The 22,920-nt window shown below is 43.2% G+C and overlaps 1 protein-coding gene across 12 annotated transcripts in view; it reads right to left on the bottom strand.

Annotated features, from left to right (window-relative positions):
• PITPNM2 (phosphatidylinositol transfer protein membrane associated 2) overlaps window positions 1-22,920 on the bottom strand; it is a 487,362-nt gene that overhangs the window by 166,172 nt on the left and 298,270 nt on the right. For all 12 annotated transcript variants that reach the window (XM_075322875.1, XM_075322922.1, XM_075322937.1 and 9 more), the window contains 2 exons: window positions 16,308-16,522; window positions 8,537-8,658 (listed from right to left, as the gene is read on the bottom strand). In XM_075322875.1, the coding sequence (XP_075178990.1) occupies window positions 8,537-8,658; window positions 16,308-16,522 (337 nt within the window). The remainder of the gene's footprint in view (window positions 1-8,536; window positions 8,659-16,307; window positions 16,523-22,920) is intronic.

Here is a 22,920-nt window from a genome sequence, read left to right as displayed (position 1 = left end):
TTGTAATCCAATTTGTATGTGATCAGCAATAAATAGTCTGAGATGAGGAAGTGAAGTGAGAAAAATATAAGGCAAAAATTAAATTGATGTGATAAAATAAATAAAAATAGCCATGAAAATATGTATGCACTCCTTTTGCTATGAAGCCACAATCAATTTCTTAGATTGCATGCCAAGTGAAAGGAAGTCCATCTGTGTGCAATCTAAGGCCTCCTTCACATACCCACAGTGAAACATGGTGGTGGCAACATTATGCTGTGAGAATATTTTTTTAGTAGTAGGGACATGGGTAATGGTCTGAGTCGAGGGGAAGATGGAAGATTCAAAATATAGGAATATTCTTGAGTAAAACCTGTTTCAGTCTGTCAGAGATGTGAGACTGGGAAGGAGATTCACCTTCCAACAAGACACTGACCCAAAGCATACTGCTAAAGCAACACTCAAGTGGTTTAAAGGGAAGCGTGTAAATGTATTGGAGTGGTCTAATCAAAGCCTAGATCTTAATCCATTTGAAAAGTTGTGGTCAGACTTGAAGATTGCGGTTCTTTTTTTTTTTTTAAATCAGATACTTTTATATATATCGTTCCCAAACCAGTTTACTGGTCCATCACTCTTCCTATTCGCATTGCAGCCAAGGAGACCATAGCTTCTCAAACATTTTAACATACCCCCTTCTTTCATACACTCCCGAAGATTGCTGTTCACCAGGGGAACCATCTAACTTGAAGGGCCTGGAGCAGTTTTGCCTTGAGGAATATTCAAAAATCCCAGTGACAAGATTTGGAAAACTCATAGAGACTTATTCAAAGTGACTTTCAGCTGTAATTGCTGTAAAAGTGTCATACTGTCACATGTGTAGGGATAGTCAGGGCCAGTTTTTATCTTTTCATCTAGACCATGGACTTTAAACGGTTTTCTTCCTTTTAGCCCTCTGCTTCCTGGGTAATGTTCTGGTTACTCTATGCATTTAGGATCTAGCCTGGGAGCAGAAAGGATGTGGAGCTTGCTGCTTTTCTGTCTGCTGTGGTTGGTGGAAGTTGTTTGTTTTCATTTTTCCTTACTTCCCTTATTATTCCTTACCCAAAATTCCTGTATTGCTCAAGGTGTGGCTTTTTTGGTGTGTATGCGGTTTTATACTTTCCCAGTTTGTCATACCTTGTTGGTGGGTTTTTGAGGGATCTCCGTGCCGGTCAATCCCCTGTGTGGTGGGACATAGTTCTCAGGGCCTGGACAGGAGACAGGGCTTCGCTGGGGACTCGACCCTGACTACCATCTAGTCTACCTTAAGGGACAGCACAGGGTCCCCAGACTAAGGGTTAGCCTAGCAGTTCCTGGACCACTCTTAAGCGGGCTTTACACGCTGCGAACTCACTAGCGAGATCGTAAGCGATCGTACCCGCCCCCGTCGGTTGTGCGACACGGGCAAATCGCTGCCCGTCACGCACAACCTCGCTTACCCCCGTCACACGGACTTACCTGTCCTGCGACGTCGCTCTGGCCGGCGATCCGCCTCCTTTCTAAGGGGGCGGGTCGTGCGGCGTCACACGGCAGCCGTCCAATAGAAGCAGAGGGTCGAAGATGAGCGGAACGTAAACATCCCGCCCGCCCACCTCCTTCCTTCTGTATTGGCAGGAAAGGAGATGTTCCTCGCTCCTGCGGTGTCACACATAGCGATGTGTGCTGCCGCAGGAACGAGGAACAACATCGCTAATTAGAAGAGAACGATTTTTTGTTTTAGGACGACCTCTCCGCGACAAACGATTTTGGCCGCTTTTGCGATCGTTTTAGGTCGCACATAAGTGGCACACACTGTGATATCATTAATGACGGATGTGCGTCACAAACAATGTGACCCCGACGATAAATCATTAACGATATCGTAGCGTGTAAAGCCCGCTTTACTGTCACATTACAAAAAGGAGGCTCTAGAAAGTACTGACTTTGGGGGGGTGAATAGTTATTCACACTGAAGTGTCAGTTGTTTTGTCTTATTTGTTATTTGATTTACAATAAAAAAAAATGTTCATAGTGAAGCATGCTCTTTACATGAACTGATGCAAACCCTCAAAGAAAAATAGTGAAATTCCAGATTATGAGGTAGCAAAATGCCAAGGGGGTGTATACTTTCACAAGGCACTGTATATATTTATTTTATTTTTATCTAGACTCAAACAGTATTGTATTAGCTTTCATCACCACTCGGGATACAATACCTCAATGATTAACCCCTTCACAATCTAGACATATATATACATCCTAGGTTGTGTCCCCCTGGTTATCACGGGATCCCCGCACATGTCTGCTGATCTGATCAGCAGACATGTGCAGCTACGGTAATAGGTGCGAGTAGATTGGAGATCTTGCCACGCTTGTTAACCCCTTAGATCGCGCTGTCAAACTCTGACAACTCAATTTAATGCTGTTTCCCGCCCCCCATCCCCGTAGCTGTTCCCTGCCGCCATCGGCAGTCCTGTGATGTGCTGGCAACGTGGGGTCAGATTATGACCCCTGTTGCTTTTATAACTCACTTCCTGTGAATGCCGTCAGTCACAGCATTTCTGCTAATCAAAGCAATGCCGTAGCATCGCTCTGGTCAGCAGAAGCGATCGGACTGTGCAGTGATAAAGTCACCTAAGGGGGACTAGTAAAATCAATTTAAAAAATAGAAAAAATTTTTTTTATTAAATTAAAAAAATCAAAAAACCTATAAGTTCAAATCACCCCATTTTACCCCATTGAGAATAAAACAATATAAAAATACACATATTTGGTATCGCCAAGTTCGGAAATGTCTGATCTATCAAAATATAAAATCAATTAATCTGATCGATACACAGCATAGCAAGAAAAAAAATCCAAACGCCAAAATTAAGTTTTTTTAGTTGTCGCAACTTTGCAATAAAATGCCATAACAGGCAATCAAAATAGCACATCTATCCAAAAATGGTATAATTAAAAATGCCAGCTCAAGATGCAAAAAATAAGCCATTACTGAGCCCCAGATGCCGAAAAATGAGACGGCTACGGGTCTCGGAAAATGGCGACAAAAGCACAATTCTTTTTTTGTATAAACATCTGAATTTTTTTTCTACTTAAATAAAGGGTAAAACTATACATGTTTGGTATCTACAAACTCGTACTGACCTTGGGGATCACAATATCAGGTCAATTTTACCATATAGTGAACACGGTAAATAAAAGCTCAACAAACAATCGTGCAATTGCAGGAGGAAGTTCGTGCGCAGTCACAGCAACGTCACACAGCAGCTCGCCAATCGAAGCGGAGGGGCGGAGACCAGCCGCATTAACAACACGCCCACCACGTTGCCGGCAGGATGCAGGTACGTTGTTGTTTGTCGTTCCCGGGGTGCTACACGTAGCGATGTGTGCTGCGTCAGGATCAACGAACAACCTGCATCCAACACCACCAACGATATTTGGTAATGAACGACATGTCAACGATCAACGATTAGGTGAGTATTTTTGATCATTAGCGGTCGCTCGTAGGTGTCACATGCAACAATGTCACTAACGAGGCCGGATGTGGGTCACGAATTCCGTGACCCCAACGATATCTCGTTAGCGATGTCGTTGCGTGTGAAGCCCCCTTTACGCTTGTGCTCTCATTTTGGGAACAGGAGAACTGAGCAGTCTGGGAGTATACTGTATATACATTATAAATTGAAATAATTGTATGGAAAAAAACATTGTAGAAGACCACCAAATCCTGTTCCATGTCCTTCTGAATTCAGCCTGAATATGTAAGGATCTTCTACAAATATTACTACTTATCTGAATATGTTTCTATTATTTAAATAATATTTAAACTCCCAAAGTTACCACTAAAGCAGCCATTTATCAGTCATCCAGCACATCTCTAGTTATCAAGTCTATGTAAGGCCAAGGCAACACAGGAATATGTGTGAGTGCTCGCATGACACTCGGCACACGCTCGCAACACAGAGGGAGCCAAGTGTCATGCAAGTGTCATGCGACTGTGGTCCGATCGTGCGATCAGACCACAGTTGCGGAGGGGAGGGCCAGCGCTGCGGAGGAGAGGGAGGGATTTATCTCCCTATCTCCTCCATTGCCAGCTGATACGAGAATCGCATTACACTTGCATTACACCGGTGTAACGAGAGAGCAATGCAATGTTTCTCTCGCTCCCATAGACTTGAATGGGTGCGAGTGGAACAGGATCACATTCCAACCGCAGCATGCAGCTACTGTTTTCTCAGTCCGATTAGGGCTGAGAAAATAATCGCTCATTGGAGCTGACCCTAGAGCAGGGGTGGGGAACCATGACCTTTTATGTGGCCCCCGGGCAGATTCCCAGGGGGAGGCAGTGCTCGTGCTGTCACCCCGGTCTTGCTGCCGCCGGCCCTTTAAATCTACACATTGCTGTTTGTGCTGCAATGTATTCTCCCGTCGGCCAGTGCCAATTGTGGGTGGGTCTACAGCAGCCTCAGCTTCCAGCCTTGTGTGTCCGCCCCCTGCCCTCCGGAGATCAGTGCCTGCCTTCTCCTTCTGATGCAGTGTATCCGCCCCCTGCCCTCCGGAGATCAGTGCCTGCCTTCTCCTTCTGATGCAGTGTGTCCGGCTCCTGCACTCTGGTGATGTGAATGCAATGCTGCTGTGAGTCCTGCGCCGACCCTCTGCTGCTATGTGCCTCCCCACACCAGTTCTCTCCCAGAGTTGCATGAAACTCTCAGCGCAGTGTGCCCCCCAATGTCCTGTGTGCACCCCTCCCCCAGTCCTGTGTGCAGCCCCCAATGTCCTGTTTGCACCCCTCCCCCAGTCCTGTGTGCAGCCCCCCAATGTCCTGTGTGCACCCCTCCCCCAGTCCTGTGTGCAGCCCATCACCCAGTAGTCCTGTTTTCACCCCCCCAAACCTGTGTGCACCCCTCCCCCAGTCCTGTGTGCAGCCCCCCAATGTCCTGTGTGCACCCCCACACAATCCTATGTGCAGCCCATCACCCAGTCCTGTGTGCACCCCCCCAGTCCTGTGTGCACCCCCCCAGTCCTGTGTGCACCCCCCCAGTCCTGTGTGCACCCCCCCAGTCCTGTGTGCACCCCCCCGTCCTGTGTGCACCCCCCCAGTCCTGTGTGCACCCCCCCCAGTCCTGTGTGCAGCCCCCCGTCCTGTGTGCAGCCCCCCGTCCTGTGTGCAGCCCCCCCGTCCTGTGTGCAGCCCCCCCCAGTCCTGTGTGCAGCCCCCCCCAGTCCTGTGTGCAGCCCCCCCCAGTCCTGTGTGCAGCCCCCCCCAGTCCTGTGTGCAGCCCCCCCCAGTCCTGTGTGCACCCCCCCAGTCCTGTGTGCACCCCCCCAGTCCTGTGTGCACCCCCCCGTCCTGTGTGCACCCCCCCAGTCCTGTGTGCACCCCCCAGTCTTGTGTGCACCCCCCAGTCCTGTGTGCAGCCCCCCCGTCCTGTCTGCAGCCCCCCGTCCTGTGTGCAGCCCCCCCGTCCTGTGTGCAGCCCCCCCAGTCCTGTGTGCAGCCCCCCCCAGTCCTGTGTGCAGCCCCCCCCAGTCCTGTGTGCAGCCCCCCCCCCAGTCCTGTGTGCAGCCCCCCCCAGTCCTGTGTGCAGCCCCCCCAGTCCTGTGTGCAGCCCCCCCCGTCCTGTGTGCAGCCCCCCCGTCCTGTGTGCAGCCCCCCCAGTCCTGTGTGCAGCCCCCCCAGTCCTGTGTGCAGCCCCCCCCAGTCCTGTGTGCAGCCCCCCCAGTGATGTCTGTGCCTCCCCCCCAGTGATGTCTGTGCCTCCCCCCCAGTGATGTCTGTGCCTCCCCCCAGTGATGTCTGTGCCTCCCCCCAGTGATGTCTGTGCCTCCCCCCAGTGATGTCTGTGCCTCCCCCCAGTGATGTCTGTGCCTCCCCCCAGTGATGTCTGTGCCTCCCCCCAGTGATGTCTGTGCCTCCCCCCCAGTGATGTCTGTGCCTCCCCCCAGTGATGTCTGTGCCTCCCCCCAGTGATGTCTGTGCCTCCTCCCAGTGGTGGCTGTGCCCCCAGCCCCTCCAGTGGTGTCTGTGCCCCCAGCCCCTCCAGTGGTGTCTGTGCCCCCAGCCCCTCCAGTGGTGTCTGTGCCACCAGCCCCATGCCCCCAGTTAATTAATTGCTTCACCCAATATAGCAGGGTCATTTAAACATTGATAATTTTGTGCGGCCCCCGAAGGTTGGTAGAAATTTCCAAATGGCCCCCGACAGAAAAAAGGTTCCCCACCCCTGCCCTAGAGTAATATTGGTCCGAGTGGAATGCGATTTTTTTTTTTTATTTTTTTTTTTATCGCATTGCACTCGCACTGTTTTTCTCGCCGTGTGTCCTAGGCCTAAAACCAATTAGTTGTATTTGTTTTGTTTTTTTTCTTGCAATAGCAACTGATGTAAATATTACATAACGTTCATAGCTTTTATTTAGTTTAAGCAACTGATATTTAAACTGTTTATAACAGGATGACATTTACTATGGAAAAGGAATGTGCAGGAATTCTTCCACAATACAGAACAGGCCAGGATGGTGCTGGAAACCCATCTTCTCACTGCACACTTCAAAAGGATTCAGGCGGTTTTATTTTTAACATGCTATGGGAATTATTCAGGTCTCTCTTTTGTCAGACTTCTTTCTCTTTTATCTTCCGCCTGTTCTTCACCTGCCCACCCTCTAGAAATGCAGCGTAGGCTAAAATTAGCCAGCAGAAGTACGGCATTGCTTTTCTACTGTCACCTAGAGAGAGACTAATTCGGAGCGCTCCTATCAGACTGTGCTACTGGTTCAGCCGACTGCGTCACATTCCTTTTTTATGTCAGCGTGCATCTCTCTCCTGCCATGGCAACAAGCTTTAGGGAAGGGGAATAATGTGTCTTCTTATGGCTGCCTTCCTGGGTGCTAATTAGTGTCTATCTGAATGGCGTTTTCAGGAACGAAGACATCTAGCCAATAAAAAAAGGGTCCATAATGTAAAGTCGATAAATAGTCATTAGCCAACTCTCTGGTGTAGCCGCTGCTGCAAGTCTGTATCCAAAAAACATATACAATTATAAACAATCATTATACTGTTAATATTGTAACATCACATGCAACGGTGTATCATGACGCGCGCATCAATCTATGATCACCGCTTGATCGGAATTATCTAATATACGGTACATCCTTTGGGTTCACATTTATTAAATCCTGCAAAATTGTATAAAAATTAAAACATATACAAAACATGGGTAGGGCTAATCTAGGTAATCCTTGATGTTGCTACAAACCGTTTAATTCAAAGTCTTGCAGGTCAGGTCCATTGAAATTTTCTTTGGAAAAAATAATAGTATTATATAATCATGCCAAATAGAAATTTAAATATTAATTTAGATAATATTCACAGGTTATGCCAAAAATGATTGACTCGTTTGGGTTCAACCTCTGAAAGGTGCACTATAACAAATTTTGTCTATATAGTGCACTCTAGACTATTATACGTGAGTCATGGACACACATAATGTCATGGTGCACCACCACATTAGGGTGTCAGGTCCAAGCATTCCTACATGAACAGTGTCCTGGAAAGTGGATTGGTCAGCGTGGGCCAGTTGAATAGCCACCAAGGTCTCCCGATTTGATCCCCTTAAGACTTTTATCTTTGGGGTCATCTGAAGGCAATTTTCTATGCTGTGAAGATAGAAGATGTGCAGCATCGGAAACAATGAATACTGGAAGCCTGTGCTAGCATTTCTTCTGCGGTGTTGCTATCAGTGTGTCAAGAGTGGGAGAAGAGGGTTGCATTGACAATCCAACACAATGGGCAGCACTTTGAACAAATTTTATAAGTGGTCATAAAATTGTAAATAACTAATGAACGAATAAAGTTATGTTAAAACCAAGCACACCATTGTTTTTCTTGTGAAATTCTCAATACATTTGATGTGTTACATGACCCTCTTCCCATTGGAAAAAATAAAGTTGGATCCAAAATGGCCGACTTCAAAATGACCGCCATGGTCACCACCCATCTTGAAAAGCTTCCCCCTCCCATATACTAATAAGCCACAAACAGGAAGTTGATATCACCAACCATTCCCATTTTATTTAGGTGTATCCATATAAATGGCCCACCCTGTACAGGGAGATGCTGAGCTCAGGGACGTATAGCCTGCTATGCTTTGTTTTACTATTTTCATGTAGAAAGCGGTTTACATAGTATCAAAAAGAAACCTTGTTGGTCCTGTTTCCCCGATCACACAAAGTGATTGACAGTGCCACAAGGATTTAAACACATAAAGGAAAAGTTGTCAATCAGTGTGTGGTTGATGGAAGCAGGACTCACATGCTATTATCACAGCTTTTTTGTAAATATACTGATTAATCATGGAATTTTTTTATATGTCCGATCTCAGCATCCTCCCCATTACTATGTCCTCCCCATTACTATGTGCAGCCCACTGATAAGGAAGCATAGGAAACCTGATCAATCAGGTGAAATTGCAACTTGCAAAACAAGGAAGCTTGAGTCAGAATATCTACAGAAGAACCAATATCTTATTGCAATATTGCTTACCCAGTACAGTTTGCCTTTTTTCAGCAGGAGAAAGGTTGAACACATTGGCGAGCTCTCCAGAGTCAGATTTATAAAATGTTTCTATATCTATGGAGAACTTCTCCACAAAGGGGCAAGTGTACCTAAGGAGAATGATGCAAGTCAATTCAAGCTTAAAGCACCAACACACATATACACAAAAACATACTCCACTAGATCTACATGTCAGGTAATATTGCAAAAACCCTAGCAGTTTAAACGGAACCTGTCACCAGATTTGGCAACTATAAGCTGCGGCCACGAACAGTGAGCTCTTATATACAGCATACTGGTATGCTGTATATAAGAGCCCAGGATGATCTGTAGAACGTAAAAAATACTTTATAATACTCACTTAAGGGATGGTCTAGTCTGATGGGTGTCGTTGCTCTCTGATCCGGTGCCTCCTCTCTGCAGTGATCGCCATCCTTCTTCTTCTGAGGCCAGTGTGCATGATGTGTTCTAAGTCATCCACACTAGCCAGCATTGAGGTCCTGCGCAGGAGCACTTTGATCTGCTCTGCTGAGGGCAGATCAAAGTATTGTAGTGCGCATTCGCGGGCTGTCTTTAACTTTTCCTCTCGCATGCGCATTACAGTACTTTAATCTGCCCTCAGCAGTGTGGATGAGGTAGACGAGTCATCCCCACTGGGATGGGTAGAAGGATGACGGAGATTGCAGCAGAGAGGAGGCGCCAGACCGAAGAGCAGGGACACACATCGAACCGGACCGCCCCATAGGTGAGTATTATAAAAGTGATTTTTACATTATACTGCAGGGCCTGGGCTCTTATATACAGTACTCTAGAATGCTGTATATAAGAGCTCACTGGTGGTGATCGCAACTAATAGTTGCCAAATCTGGTGACAAGTTCCTTTTAAAAGGAATGTATCATCAATATTTTCTTTTAATTGAATCCAAATTATATATTTTTTCAAACCTGTTTTTATATCCTGAAGACAGATTTTTTTATTTCTATTTTTTGTACATGATTATGGAGGTGGACTAATTGACTGAACTGATGCTAACTAAAGTCGAGACATACTTTACAGCTGTGACATAGACCATAGAAGTGTATTTAGCGCTATTATTTCACAACAGACTGGTCTAGAATTCTATAGTAGGTATTTCTAAGCATGTCTTGTCCTGTGCAAGGTCAATGTGCAGGGGGGGAGAGGAGGTGAACTGTGATCAACACCTATTGTTACTGGTCTGATCTTATGCTGTCTACCGTGTATAATGGTATTAACCTTCATTGTTATCCTGTCTTTGATCATAATGAGACCACTGAAAAGTGATTTCTAGAGAACATGAAGTATAATTCTAGTATGAAACTCTATGTCAGGGTGAAAACAGGAAGATGTCTGGATATTTTTTACATGTTGACACGGACACAGAAAAAAATCCAAAAAAACAAGTACATAACCAATAAATTTAACAATAAATATATACAGTAGGTACGGAAAGTATTCAGACCCCTTTACATTTTTCACTCTGTTTCATTGCAGGCATTTGGTAATGCATTGCAGGCTCCCCATCTTGACAGAAATAAAAACAGAAATGTAGAAATTTTTTGCAAATTTATTAAACAAGAAAAACCTGAAATATTACCCTGTCATAAGTATTCAGACCCTTTGCTCAGTATTGAGTAGAAGCACCCTTTTCATTTCCAAATTTTTTATTTTAAAATAAGAATTACAACTGGGTAATGGGAAGGATAAGTTGAATACATTACAATATTTGAGTGATATATTGTATACATATACAGTAAAACAATATAGGTTACGGGTTTAGGAATGGAAGCGGAGAAATGGGAAAGTAAACTTTTATTTTAGAAGCACCCTTTTGAGCTAGTACAGCCATGAGTCTTCTTGGGAACGATGCAACAAGTTTTTCACAACTGGATTTGGGGATCCTCTGCCATTCTTCCTTGCAGATCCTCTCCAGTTCTGTAAGGTTGGATGGTGAGCGTTGGTGGACAACTATTTACAAGTCTCTCAATTGGGTTTAGGTCAGGGCTCTGGGTGGGCCAGTCAAGAATGGTCACAGAGTTGTTCTGAAGCCACTCCTTTGTTATTTTTGCTGTGTGTTTAGAGTCATTGCTTTGTTGGAGGGTGAACCTTTGGCCAAGTCTGAGGTCCAGATAATTCTGGAAGAGGTTTTCTTCCGGGATATCTCTGTACTTGGCCACAGTCGTCCTGTCCCTGCAGCTGAAAAACACCCCCATAGCATGATGTTGCCACCACCATGTTTCACTATTGGGATGGTATTGGGCAGATGATGAGCAGTGCATGATTTTCTCCACACATACTTCTTAGAATTACCACCAAAACGTTTTATCTTCGTCTCATCAGACCACAGAATTTTATTTCTCAAAATCTGGGAGTTCTTCATGTGTTTTTTTTTGCAAGCTCTGCTCTATGCGGGCTTTCATATGTCTTGCACTGAGGAGAGGATTCCGTCGGGCCACTCTGCCATAAAGACTTGACTGATGGAGGGCTGCAGTGATAGTTGACTTTGTGGAACTTTCTCACATCTCCCTACTGCATCTCTGGAGCTCAGTCACAGTGATCTTGCGGTTCTTCTTTACCTCTCTCACTAACGCTTTTCTCCCACGATTGCTCAATTTGGCTGGACGGCCAGGTATAGGAAGAGTTCTGGTGTTCCCAAACTTCTTCCATTTAAGGATTATGTAGGCCACTGTGTTCTTAGGAATCTTGAGTACTGCAGAAATTCTTTTGTAACCTTGGCCAGATCTGTTTCTTGCCACAATATTGTCTCTGAGCTCCTTGGACAGTTCCTTTGACTTCATGATTCTCATTTGGTCTGACATGCACTGTGAGGTCTTATATAGACAGGTGTGTGCCTTTCCAAATCAAGTCCTATCAGTTTAATTAAACACAGCTGGACACCAATGAAGGTGTAGGACCATCTAAAGGAAGATCACAAGGAAATGGACAGTATGTGACTTAAATAGGAGTATCTAAGCAAAGGGTCTGAATACGTATGACCATGTGATATTTCAGTATTTCTTGTTTAATAAATTTGCAAAAATTTCTACATTTCTGGGTATTTTCTGTGAAGATGGGGAGCAGAGTGTACATTAGTGAGAAAAAAATGAACTTTTTTGAATTTACCAAATGGCTGCAATGAAACAGAGTAGAAAATTTAAAGGGGTCTGAGTACTTTTCGCACCCACTATATATATATATATATATATATATATATATATATATATATATATATATATTTTAAATAATCCTTCCCCTCCTGAGTATTGTTTTCTCCGTAAAGTATTCCATCTGGCTTCATGACTTTAGCCAACATTTGGCACCCAGTTTCCTGATTTGATGTAAAGCATTTCTGATAGATTGGACTGCCTTCGATAAAGAAGACAACTCATAGTACTGGTGTCTTCTGAAAACCATAGACTAAGTTAAAGTTTGTGTGGAACATTAGTGTTAAAACATTGGCTTTGAGGACATACACTGTGCATATAATTTCTGTACAAAAAAAATAGTTTGCCAACTACCATGGAGCGTACTGCACGAATTCTTAGAAACAGATGTCTTCTTCTGGGGTACTCTAAGCAGCGACCTCTTGAGCCTAATAGGAAATCCAGCTTTGCCGGCATGAATATCATTTTGAGGGGGCGGCAATATTTTCTTAGACAAGTGAGAATTGGAGGAATTCCAAATGTGCAGTTAGAAACACTCAAAAGTAAAAGGTGTAACAGCATGCAGTTAATTTACCATGCGAATGAGTTATTTTTTTATTATGAAGAACGCAAATATGAAAGCTGGTTTGAAAGGGCAATTCACGATATTTAAATTTGGAAAGTGTTTCCATGTAAAGTTAACAAAAAGCAAAATTCCTAAAATATCAATTTATTAAATATGCATTAAAACTGTCATTGGACAAATAAACACTCCCCTTAAAAGTACCACACAGTAAGGACGGATTAGGGAAAAACAAGGTAGATATACAAAGCTGCCGGACCGGATCAATCTAATACTTAAGTTGCCCTGCTACTAACCCTAATAAACCGGCCTACTTGTCTGCGGAGGTTGGCACCCTAAACTGTCCCTCTCTCACCATGTGAGTACCAAACCACCACTAATCACACATAAAAAAATATCTCTATATGTCTGGTCCCTACTGTACAACAAGGCTCCTGAACTCAACGTGATATCCTTAATCAACTGATAACCACTTCACATTGAATCTACGTGTCCATCAAACATTGAGGCAGTAACTGCACTAATAGTGTAAATACACCAACCAATTATTCACTTCAGTGAATGTTATTGTACATAAAAATCTAATTCACATGCAGTATATGATAACAGAGATGTTTGGATAAATTACTTCCCTTTAGACGTTTGCTGTCATATCGTAGCCTCGACGCGTTTCTCTTGCCTCACAGGTTCATCAGGAGGCTTTGAAAAAGGGAAAAATTTCCCTGGATGTAGCAGATCCTGAATGTGCTCCTGTAGATAACATGTTACATCCATCAGGGCACCATTCGAGACTACGATATGACATCGTGGATGTCCACGGTGAGCGGGGGCGCCATTTGCACTGATTAGGGTGCTGACCTCAGCAGGCAGGTAGGGCGGTTTATTAGGGGCAGTAGCAGGGCAACTTAAGTATTAGATTGATCTGGTCCAGCAGCCCTGTATACCTACCTTCATAGTATCATAGTATCATAGTTTTTAAGGTTGAAGGGAGACTCTAAGTCCATCTAGTTCAACCCGTAGCCTAACATGTTGATCCAGAGGAAGGCAAAAAAAACCCCAATGTGGCAAACAAGTTCCAATGGGGAAAAAATTTCCTTCCTGACTCCACATCCGTCAATCAGACTAGTTCCCTGGATCAATACCCTGTCATAAAATCTAATATACATAACTGGTAATATTAAATTTTTCAAGAAAGGCATCCAGGCTCTGCTTAAATGTTAGTAGTGAATCACTCATTACAACATCATGCGGCAGAGAGTTCCATAGTCTCACTGCTCGTACAGTAAAGAATCCTCGTCTGTGATTATGATTAAACCTTCTTTCCTCAAGACGTAGAGGATGCCCCCGTGTTTCAGTCACAGGCCTAGGTGTAAAAAGATCTTTGGAAAGGTCTCTGTACTGTCCCCTCATATATTTATACATTGTGATTAGATCCCCCCTAAGCCTTCGTTTTTCCAAACTAAATAACCCCAAGTTTAATAACCTGTCTTGGTATTGCAGCCCCCCCATTCCTCTAATAATCTTGGTCGCTCTTCTCTGCACCCTCTCCAGTTCAGCTATGTCCTTCTTATATATCGGTGACCAGAATTGTACACAGTATTCTAAGTGCGGTCGCACTAGTGACTTGTACAGAGGTAGAACTATATTTTTTTCATGAACACTTATACCTCTTTTAATACATCCCATTATTTTATTAGCCCTGGCAGCAGCTGCCTGACACTGTCCACTAAAGTGAAGTTTACCATCCACCCATACACCCAAGTCTTTTTCTGTGTCTGTTTTACCCAGTGTTCTACAATTAAGTACATAATCATAAATGTTATTTCCTCTACCCAAGTGCATGACCTTACATTTATCTACATTAAACTTCAATTGCCACTTCTCAGCCCAATCCTCCAATTTACATAAATCTCCCTGTAATATAAAATTATCCTCCTCTGTATTGATTACCCTGCAGAGTTTAGTATCATCTGCAAATATTGAAATTCTACTCCGCATGCCCCCAACAAGGTCATTTATAAATATGTTGAAAAGAAGCGGGCCCAATACTGACCCCTGTGGTACCCCACTATGAACTGAGACCCAGTCCGAGTACGTACCATTAATAACCACCCTTTGTTTCCTATCACTGAGCCAGTTTTTAACCCAGTTACACATATTTTCCCCTATCCCCATTATTCTCATTTTATGTACCAACCTTTTGTGTGGCACCGTATCAAAAGCTTTTGAAAAGTCCATATACACAACATCCACTGCATTTCCCTGGTCCAGGCTTGAACTTACCTCTTCATAGAAGCTGATCAAATTAGTTTGACAGGATCGATCCCTCATAAACCCATGTTGATACTCTGTCATAAGGTTATTTTTCTTGAGATACTCCAGTATAGCATCTCTCAAGAAACCCTCAAGGATTTTACCAACCATAGAGGTTAAACTTACCGGCCTATAATTTCCCGGCTCAGTTTTTGTCCCCTTTTTGAATATTGGCACCACATTTGCTATGCGCCAGTCCTGCGGTACCGACCCTGTTATTAAGGAATCTGAGAAGATTAAAAATAATGGTCTATCTATCACAGAACTCAATTCCTGTAGTACTCTGGGGTGTATGCCATCCGGGCCCGGAGATTTGTCAACCTTAGTGATTTCGAGGCGGCGGCGTACTTCCTGCTGGGTTAAGCAGGTAATATTCAAGGGTGACTTTATGGTATCACTGGTCATGTCATCTGCCATGGCATTTTCTTGTATAAAAACCGTGGAAAAAAAGTCATTCAGCAGGTTGGCTTTACCCTCATCTCCTTCCACCATTTCACCAAGACTATTTTTAAGGGGGCCAACACTATCGCTTTTCAGTTTTTTACTGTTTATGTAGTTAAAGAATATTTTAGGATTATTTTTACTTTCTCTCGCAATGAGTCTCTCTGTCTCAAACTTAGCTAACTTAATTTGCTTTTTACATATTTTATTTAATTTTCTATAATTATATAATGCCTCATCACTACCTACCCTCTTTAATTCTTTTAAGGCTTTCTGTTTTTCTTTTATTGCTTCCCTTACAGCTCTATTTAGCCATAGGGGTTTCCTCCTATTTCTAGCATGTTTGTTCCCATAGGGTATATTTTCTGCACAAGCCCTATTCAGGAGGCTCATAAAAGTCTCCCATTTGCTTTGTGTACTTTTATTACTTAGTACATCATCCCAGTTTATTGCACTAAGATCATCTCTCAACCGTTTAAAATTTGCTTTCCTGAAGTTTAGTGTCCTTGTAGCCCCTCTACTAGACATCTTACTAAAGAATATATGAAAACTTATTATTTTGTGATCACTATTCCCCAAGTAACCCCCAACTTGTATATTTGATATGCGGTCTGGCCTATTGGTTAGTACAAGGTCTAGTAGTGCTCCCCCTCTTGTGGGGTCCTGTACCATTTGTGAAAGGTACAATAACAATTATCTTTCATTGTTATCAAAAATCTATTTCCTTTGCTGGAACTGCAAGTTTCTGTTCCCCAATTTATATCAGGATAGTTAAAGTCCCCCATAATAATTACCTCTCCGAGACTCGCTGCTTTATCAATTTGCTTTATGAGGAGATTCTCTACCTCTTCCATAATATTCGGCGTCTTATAACACACCCCTATCAGTATTTTATTATTCATTCTCCCCCCCTTATCTCCACCCATAGGGACTCTACATTCTCAGTACCCTCACATATGTTGTCACGCAGGATGGGTTTTAAGGATGATTTTACATATAGACACACACCTCCCCCTCGCTTATTTGTACGGTCATTCCTGAATAGGCTATAACCCTGATACCTTGATTTTTCTTAATCCGTCCTTTTTGTGTGGTACCTTTAAGTAGAGTGTTTCTTTGTCCAATGACAGTTTTAATGCATATAATAAATTGATATTTTAGGAATTTTGCTTTTTGGTAACTCTATACCTGGAATTCCTGGATTATTCCTATACAGTTAGCTAGTGCTTCCATGCAACAATTATTTTTTAAATGATGTACCTGGTCCGCGTATAGGGATATGCATTCCAAGACTCTTCTTCAACTCGAAGGGCAGCTTTGGGTAAGATGGATCGAAACCAGCTGGGGATGTGCATGCCAATGTGATAGACCTTGTGTGTGTACTGACCAGAGCCCCCAGGACCGTCTGTGTAGGGTCTGTTCTCCAGGATTTCCACACCACTTCCTTCCCCACATGTCTCTTCTCTGCTTTTTTTCTGTAAAAGAAAATAACCCATAATCATGAGTAATGTCCTTTATGATGAAGTTACCATGCTTGACCACTAAAGTCTATTGCTCTGCCGAGTGGCACCTTTAAATACCCTTTTTGTGTTTCTTAAACGTATCCACTCGGCAGAAGATAAGAACGATGATGTGACGTGAACTGTTCAGCACTTAGCATTGACTGGATCTAAAAATTGGATTATGTTATACAACCTGAAATAAACACAATTTTATCCAAAATACTCAATTGTTTTCAAATCTTTAATTTGCATTCAGAGAAGTAATGTGAGATTATACGGTATAAGGGTATGTGCCCACGTGTGTGCGCTCTGCACCGCAGCATATAAGTCACTGCATGTCCGCTTCAGAGCGCAGCTGAAAAGCTCCGTTCTGAAACTTTGGTGACTGCAGAATTTGTGCGCTCTGGATGCTGCCTCTCCCTATAGACAGAATGGAGACAGCATGCAAAGCGCACGAATAAAGTGACAAGTTGCTTTTTAGAACGCAGCGATTTGGCAGCATGCAAATCACTGCGTTCTAAAACGGCAAGTGGGCATGGATTAGGCACAATCTTCATAGATTGTGCAGGGGACGCAGGACGCATGCAATTACGCTGCAGTGTAATACGCATGCAAATACGCAACGTGGGCACACAGCCTTAGTGTTTTGCAGAAATTAGGGAAATCTAAAGGGGGCTTTACACGCTACGACATCGCTAATGGGAACTCGTTGGGGTCACGGAATTGGTGACGCACATCCGGTCGCATTAGCGATGCCGTTGCGTGTGACACCGATGAGCGATTTTGCATCGTTGCAAAAACGTGCAAAATCGCTCATCGGTGACATGGGGGTCCATTCTCAAAAATCGTTACTGCAGCAGTAACGAGGTTGTTCCTCGTTCCTGCGGCAGCACACATCGCTCAGTGTGACACCGCAGGAACGAGGAAGCTCTCCTTACCTGCCTCCCGGCCGCTATGCGGAAGGAAGGGGTGGGCGGGATGTTACGTCCCGCTTAGCTTCGCCCCTCCGCTGCTATTGGCGGTCGCTCAGGGACGTCGCTGTGACGCCGCACGGACCGCCCCCTTAGAAAGGAGGCGGTTCGCCGGTCACAGCGACGTCGCCGGGCAGGTAAGTATGTGTGAAGGGTCTGGGCGATGTTGTGCGGCACGGGCAGCGATTTGCCCGTGTCGCGCAACAGATGGGGGTGGGTACGCACGCTGGCGATATCGGGACCGATATCGCAGTGTGTAAAGCCCGCTTAACTGTACCATACAACAACCTTGTGCGGAAGCTTCAGACACAGGTACGAGGGCACACTATATGCACATGGGTAAATAACTTGTTAAGGGACATGAAGCAATGCGTCGTTGTAAATGGTGCATTCTCTAAATGGGCTAGACACCAGTATAATATTAAGAAACAGTCTGTATAAGATGTCGGAATGGGCAAACACATAAATTAAAGGGCTGGCCAAAAGTATCAGTTTCTTCTTGAAAATGATTGCAATCACAAATTCTTTGGTATTATTATCTTCATTTATTTTGCTTGCAATGAAAAAACACAAAAGAGAATGAAACAAAAAATCAAATCATTGATCACTTCACACAAAACTCCAAAAATGGGCCAGACAAAAGTATTGGCACCCTTAGCCTAATACTTGGTTGCACAACCTTTAGCCAAAATAACTGCAAACAACCGCTTCCGGTAACCATCAATGAGTTTCTTACAATGCTCTGCTGGAATTTTAGACCATCCTTCTTTGGGAAACTGCTCCAGGTCCCTGAGATTTGAAGGGTGCCTTCTCCAAACTGCCATTTTGAGATCTCTCCACAGGTGTTCTATGGGATTCAGGTCTGGACTCATTGCTGGTCACTCTAGTAGTCTCCAGTGCTTTCTATCAAACCATTTTCTAGTGCTTTTTGAAGTGTGTTTTGGGTCATTGTCCTGTTGGAAGACCCATGACCTCTGAGGAAGACCCAGCTTTCTCACACTGGGCCCTACATTATGCTGCAAAATTTGTTGGTAGTCTTCAGACTTCATAATGCCATGCACACGGTTAAGCAGTCCAGTGCCAGAGGCAGAAAAGCAACCCCAAAACATCAGGGAACCTCCGCCATGTTTGACTGTAGGGACCGTGTTCTTTTCTTTGAATGCCTCTCTTTTTTCCTGTAAACTCTATGTTGATGGCTTTTCCCAAAAAGCTCTACTTATGTCTCATCTGACCAGAGAACATTCTTCCAAAACGTTTTAGGCTTTCTCAGGTAAGTTTTGGCAAACTCCAGCATGGCTTTTTTATGTCTCGGGGTAAGAAGTGGGGTCTTCCTGGGTATCCTACCATACAGTCCCTTTTCATTCAGACGCCGACGGATAGTATGGGTTGACACTGTTGTAACCATAAAGAAATTCCTATATTAAAAATATCAATTTTTATTAGTCATTTTCTAAAAAAACTGTCAGTGCAGTCACAAAAGGAATAGCCACTTAAAAGTGGTTGGGCGGGTGAATGGGAAGCAATTACCTCTGATACCACTAATGAACTAGGACCCAGATTCGTGTGGTCCATAGTGGCGTTACCAGGCACAGCAACCGTTCCTCCATTGTGAGATCGGCTTTACAGATTGAAAATCTCCTGATGAACCCCCAGACATCCTGAGGGAGAAACGCGTTGAGATATGCTGAGATGATACGCTAATTGACATGATAAGTACTTTAATCATTGTGAGATAAATATTATGATATAACATGACAAGGGATTTAATAAGTACTTTAATCATTCCAAAATGTTTAATATTTTAACCTGAGATTGGTGTGCAGTTGTATTTACATGTCCTGTAGGATGGAAGTACAGCCTGTTTATCCTGAAGGAAAGTAGTGCAATTTGGGTTTACCCTGAGAGGGGAACTACTTGACCTGATATGTATTTACAATAGAGAGTGGTTACCCTGACTATTTAGGCTTGTGACTTTTGGGATGAGAGTATCTTTTGATCATCCTCAAGGGAATTATTGTGATCATGGTTTACCCCCTAGGGGAACTATTTGATTACATATGTATGTTGACCTGATATGTATAACAATATAGAGTGGTTACCCAGATTATTTAGGCTTATGTCTTCTGGGATGAGAGTTCCTTCTGGTCATCCTTAAGGGAACTATTTTGATTATGGTTCACCCTGATAGGGGAACTACATGATTACATATGTATTAACAATACTGCATACCAGACTTTTTTAGGTTTTTTTGACCTGCACTGTTTTTTACACGTACACTATTTGGTGATGGTGGTTTTATGGTTGGAGGGACAGCCGCCGAGGAGCGGGGGCACCAAGTGTTAGGGTGTTTACACTCCGCTGGTAGGTAGGGGAAATTCATAGGGCTAGGATAGGCCCCCCTCCCCTGCCTATATCCTCAATATCGACATCTGGCGCACTTGCTTCCCATTCACCCGCCCAACCACTTTTAAGTGGCTATTCCTTTTGTGACTGCACTGACAGTTTTTTTAGAAAATGACTAATAAAAATTGATATTTTTAATATAGGAATTTCTTTATGGTTTTTTGACAATTGGGTTCCTCCCTTCATTTAGAATTTGAGGTATAAATTTGACACTGTTGTACCCTCGGACTGCAGGGCAGCTTGAACTTGTTTGGATGTTAGTCGAGGTTCTTTATCCACCATCCGCACAATCTTGCGTTAAAATCTCTCGTCAATTTTTCTTTTCCTTCCACATCTGGGGAGGTTAGCCACAGTGCCATGGACTTTACACTTCTTGATGACACTGCGCACCGTAGACACAGGAACTTTCAGGTCTTTGGAGATGGACTTGTAGCCTTGAGATTGCTCATGCTTCCTCACAATTTGGATTCTCAAGTCCTCAGACAGTTCTTTGGTCTTCTTTCTTTTCTCCATGCTTAATGTGGTACACACAAGGACACAGGACAGAGGTTGAGTCAACTTTAATCCATGTCAACTGGCTGCAAGTGTGATTTAGTTATTGCCAACACCTGTTAGGTGCCACAGGTAAGTTACAGTTGCTGTTAATTACACAAATTAGAGGAGTATCACATGATTTTTCAAACAGTGCCAATAATTTTGTCCACCCCCTTTTTTATGTTTGGTGTGGAATTATATCCAATTTGGCTTTATGACAATTTTTTTTTCTTTTTTCATTGAAGACAAATTAAATGAATATAATAATACCAAAAAAATTTGTGATTGCAATCATTTTCAAGAAGAAACTGAGTATTATCTGACAGAATTGCAGGGGTGCCAATACTTTTGGCCAGCACTGTAGCAGATGAAATTGTATACTGATAAATGTGCAATAAAGCACCTAGGATGTAGTACTTGTATTGCCTCATCGCCTAAGGATCACAGAACAGGAGAAGGACTTGGTTTACAAGTACGCAACAGAACTCAATGTCAGGCAGCAGCTACAAAAGCAAATAACATTTTAGGGTGTGTAAAAAAGATAAAATCCCATAATCCCAACGTATTGTTACCCCTCTATAGATCACTTGTAAGGCCACATCTAGAATATGGGATCCAGGTTTGGGCTCCACATTTTAAAAACTATATTCAGAAGTTAGAGTCAGTTCAAAATCGTCCAACTACATTATTATATGGGATGGAAGGCCTCTCCTATAATGAGAGATTAGAAAAGTTGGGTTTATATCTTAGAAAAAAAAAAAGACACTTCACAGGAGAGCTAATATCCATGTATAAATGTGTGGTCAATATAAAGGACTGGCATATGACTAATTTTTTCCAAAGACCAGAGGGCATTTACTGCGACTGGAAGAAAGGCGATTCTGGCCGCTAAATAGGAAAGGGTTCTTTACAGTTAGAGCAGCGAGACTGTGGAATGCCCTACCAGAACATATAGTAATGGCTGACACTATATCTTCATTTACAAAAGAACTTTATACTTGTCTCACAAAAAATGTAATTGTGGGAATTAAAAAATACTGGTTGAGAAAGGGTAAACTTAATAGACGTATGTCATTTTTCAACCTATAACTGCAAAAAAAATATATATATTGCTTAGCGTCAAACAGTTTACAGAATGACATTGTTTATTGGTTCATAAAAGCCACAATCTACAGCTTATCAACGTAAAAGCTAACGTAGATAATTATTAAAATCTAAGTAAAAAATAAGTCAATTTATTCAGATTTCTTATTGGAAGCCTTATTGTTGCAAAAAGTTACAGTACAAACTAAAAACCTGCATTTGGCTATTTCTAATTTGTCATAAGAACGTTGACTGGGCAATAAGGACACGTATATTTTGTCCTAGGCAGCTAGGCTTGCTTGCGATCACTCCATCACTCCATTTGCGTCTTCCATGGTAAATGGAGGTATATTATTCAGTGTACAATATTTTTAATTTAATGTGAACCTGTCAGGTGCAATATGCATCCAGAACCACGAGCAGTTTTGGGTGCATATTGCTAATCCCTGCCTAACAGTCCCTGTATCTAGTAGCATAGATAAAGAGATCTTTAGAAAAAGTATTTCTAAAGACCTTTTATAATATGCTAATGAGCGCAGGGACTAGTTACAAGGGCATTAGTTCCCTTGGCTAGTCGGCCCACATAGCATGTAATGATGCCCCTGTGGGTGTGCTAACATGCTAATGAATGCTCAGCATCAGAGGCATGGTTGATCTCGCCTCTCTGCTGCCACAGCACCTGAGGCTGGATTTCAGCTCAGTGCGCATGATCAGAAGTCCCGGGCTTCCAGTCATGCGCACTGTGAAGCTGGGTGTACGCATCCCAGCTTCAAACTGGTGTAGTGCGCATGACTGGGAAGTGCTGGGGATGTTCTGATGGTGCGCACTGAGCTAAAAACCAGTGGAGGCAGCAGAGATGAGTGTGACCATGCCTCTGACGCTGCACTTTCATTAGCATGTTAGCACGCCCACAGGGGCATACTAACAAGCTAAGGGGGGCGACTAGCCAAGGGAACTAACGCCTTTGCGACTAGTCCCCATGCTCATTAGCATATAATAACAGATCTTTAAAAATACTCTTTCTAAAGATCTCTTTATCTATGCTAGTGTATACAGGGACGGTTAGGCAGGGATTAGCAATATGCTACTGCTCGTGGGTCTGGGTCCATACAGGACCTGACAGGTTCCCTTTAAACATCAAAATGCAGGAGAATTTGCAAAAAGTCCTCTTGTGTAGATACCCCCTATGAGACTGTTCAGGCAAAGTATCTTTAATTTTAAAAGCAAGGCAACTTGATTTATAAGCTAAAATTAATTAGAGCAGCATAATAAATTAATGGCATATTTTGGCTAAGTGAGCAACTGAGCTTCAGTTTGTAATTGATAACTAATGAAGATCAAATGCAACATTTAAAGGGAATCTGTCACCAGATTTTTGCC

This window comes from Anomaloglossus baeobatrachus, chromosome 1 (genome assembly GCF_048569485.1).
Source record: "Anomaloglossus baeobatrachus isolate aAnoBae1 chromosome 1, aAnoBae1.hap1, whole genome shotgun sequence".
Lineage (NCBI taxonomy): Eukaryota > Metazoa > Chordata > Amphibia > Anura > Aromobatidae > Anomaloglossus > Anomaloglossus baeobatrachus.
Note: the sequence above shows the minus strand (reverse complement) of the source record. Positions and strands in the feature narration are given on the sequence as shown.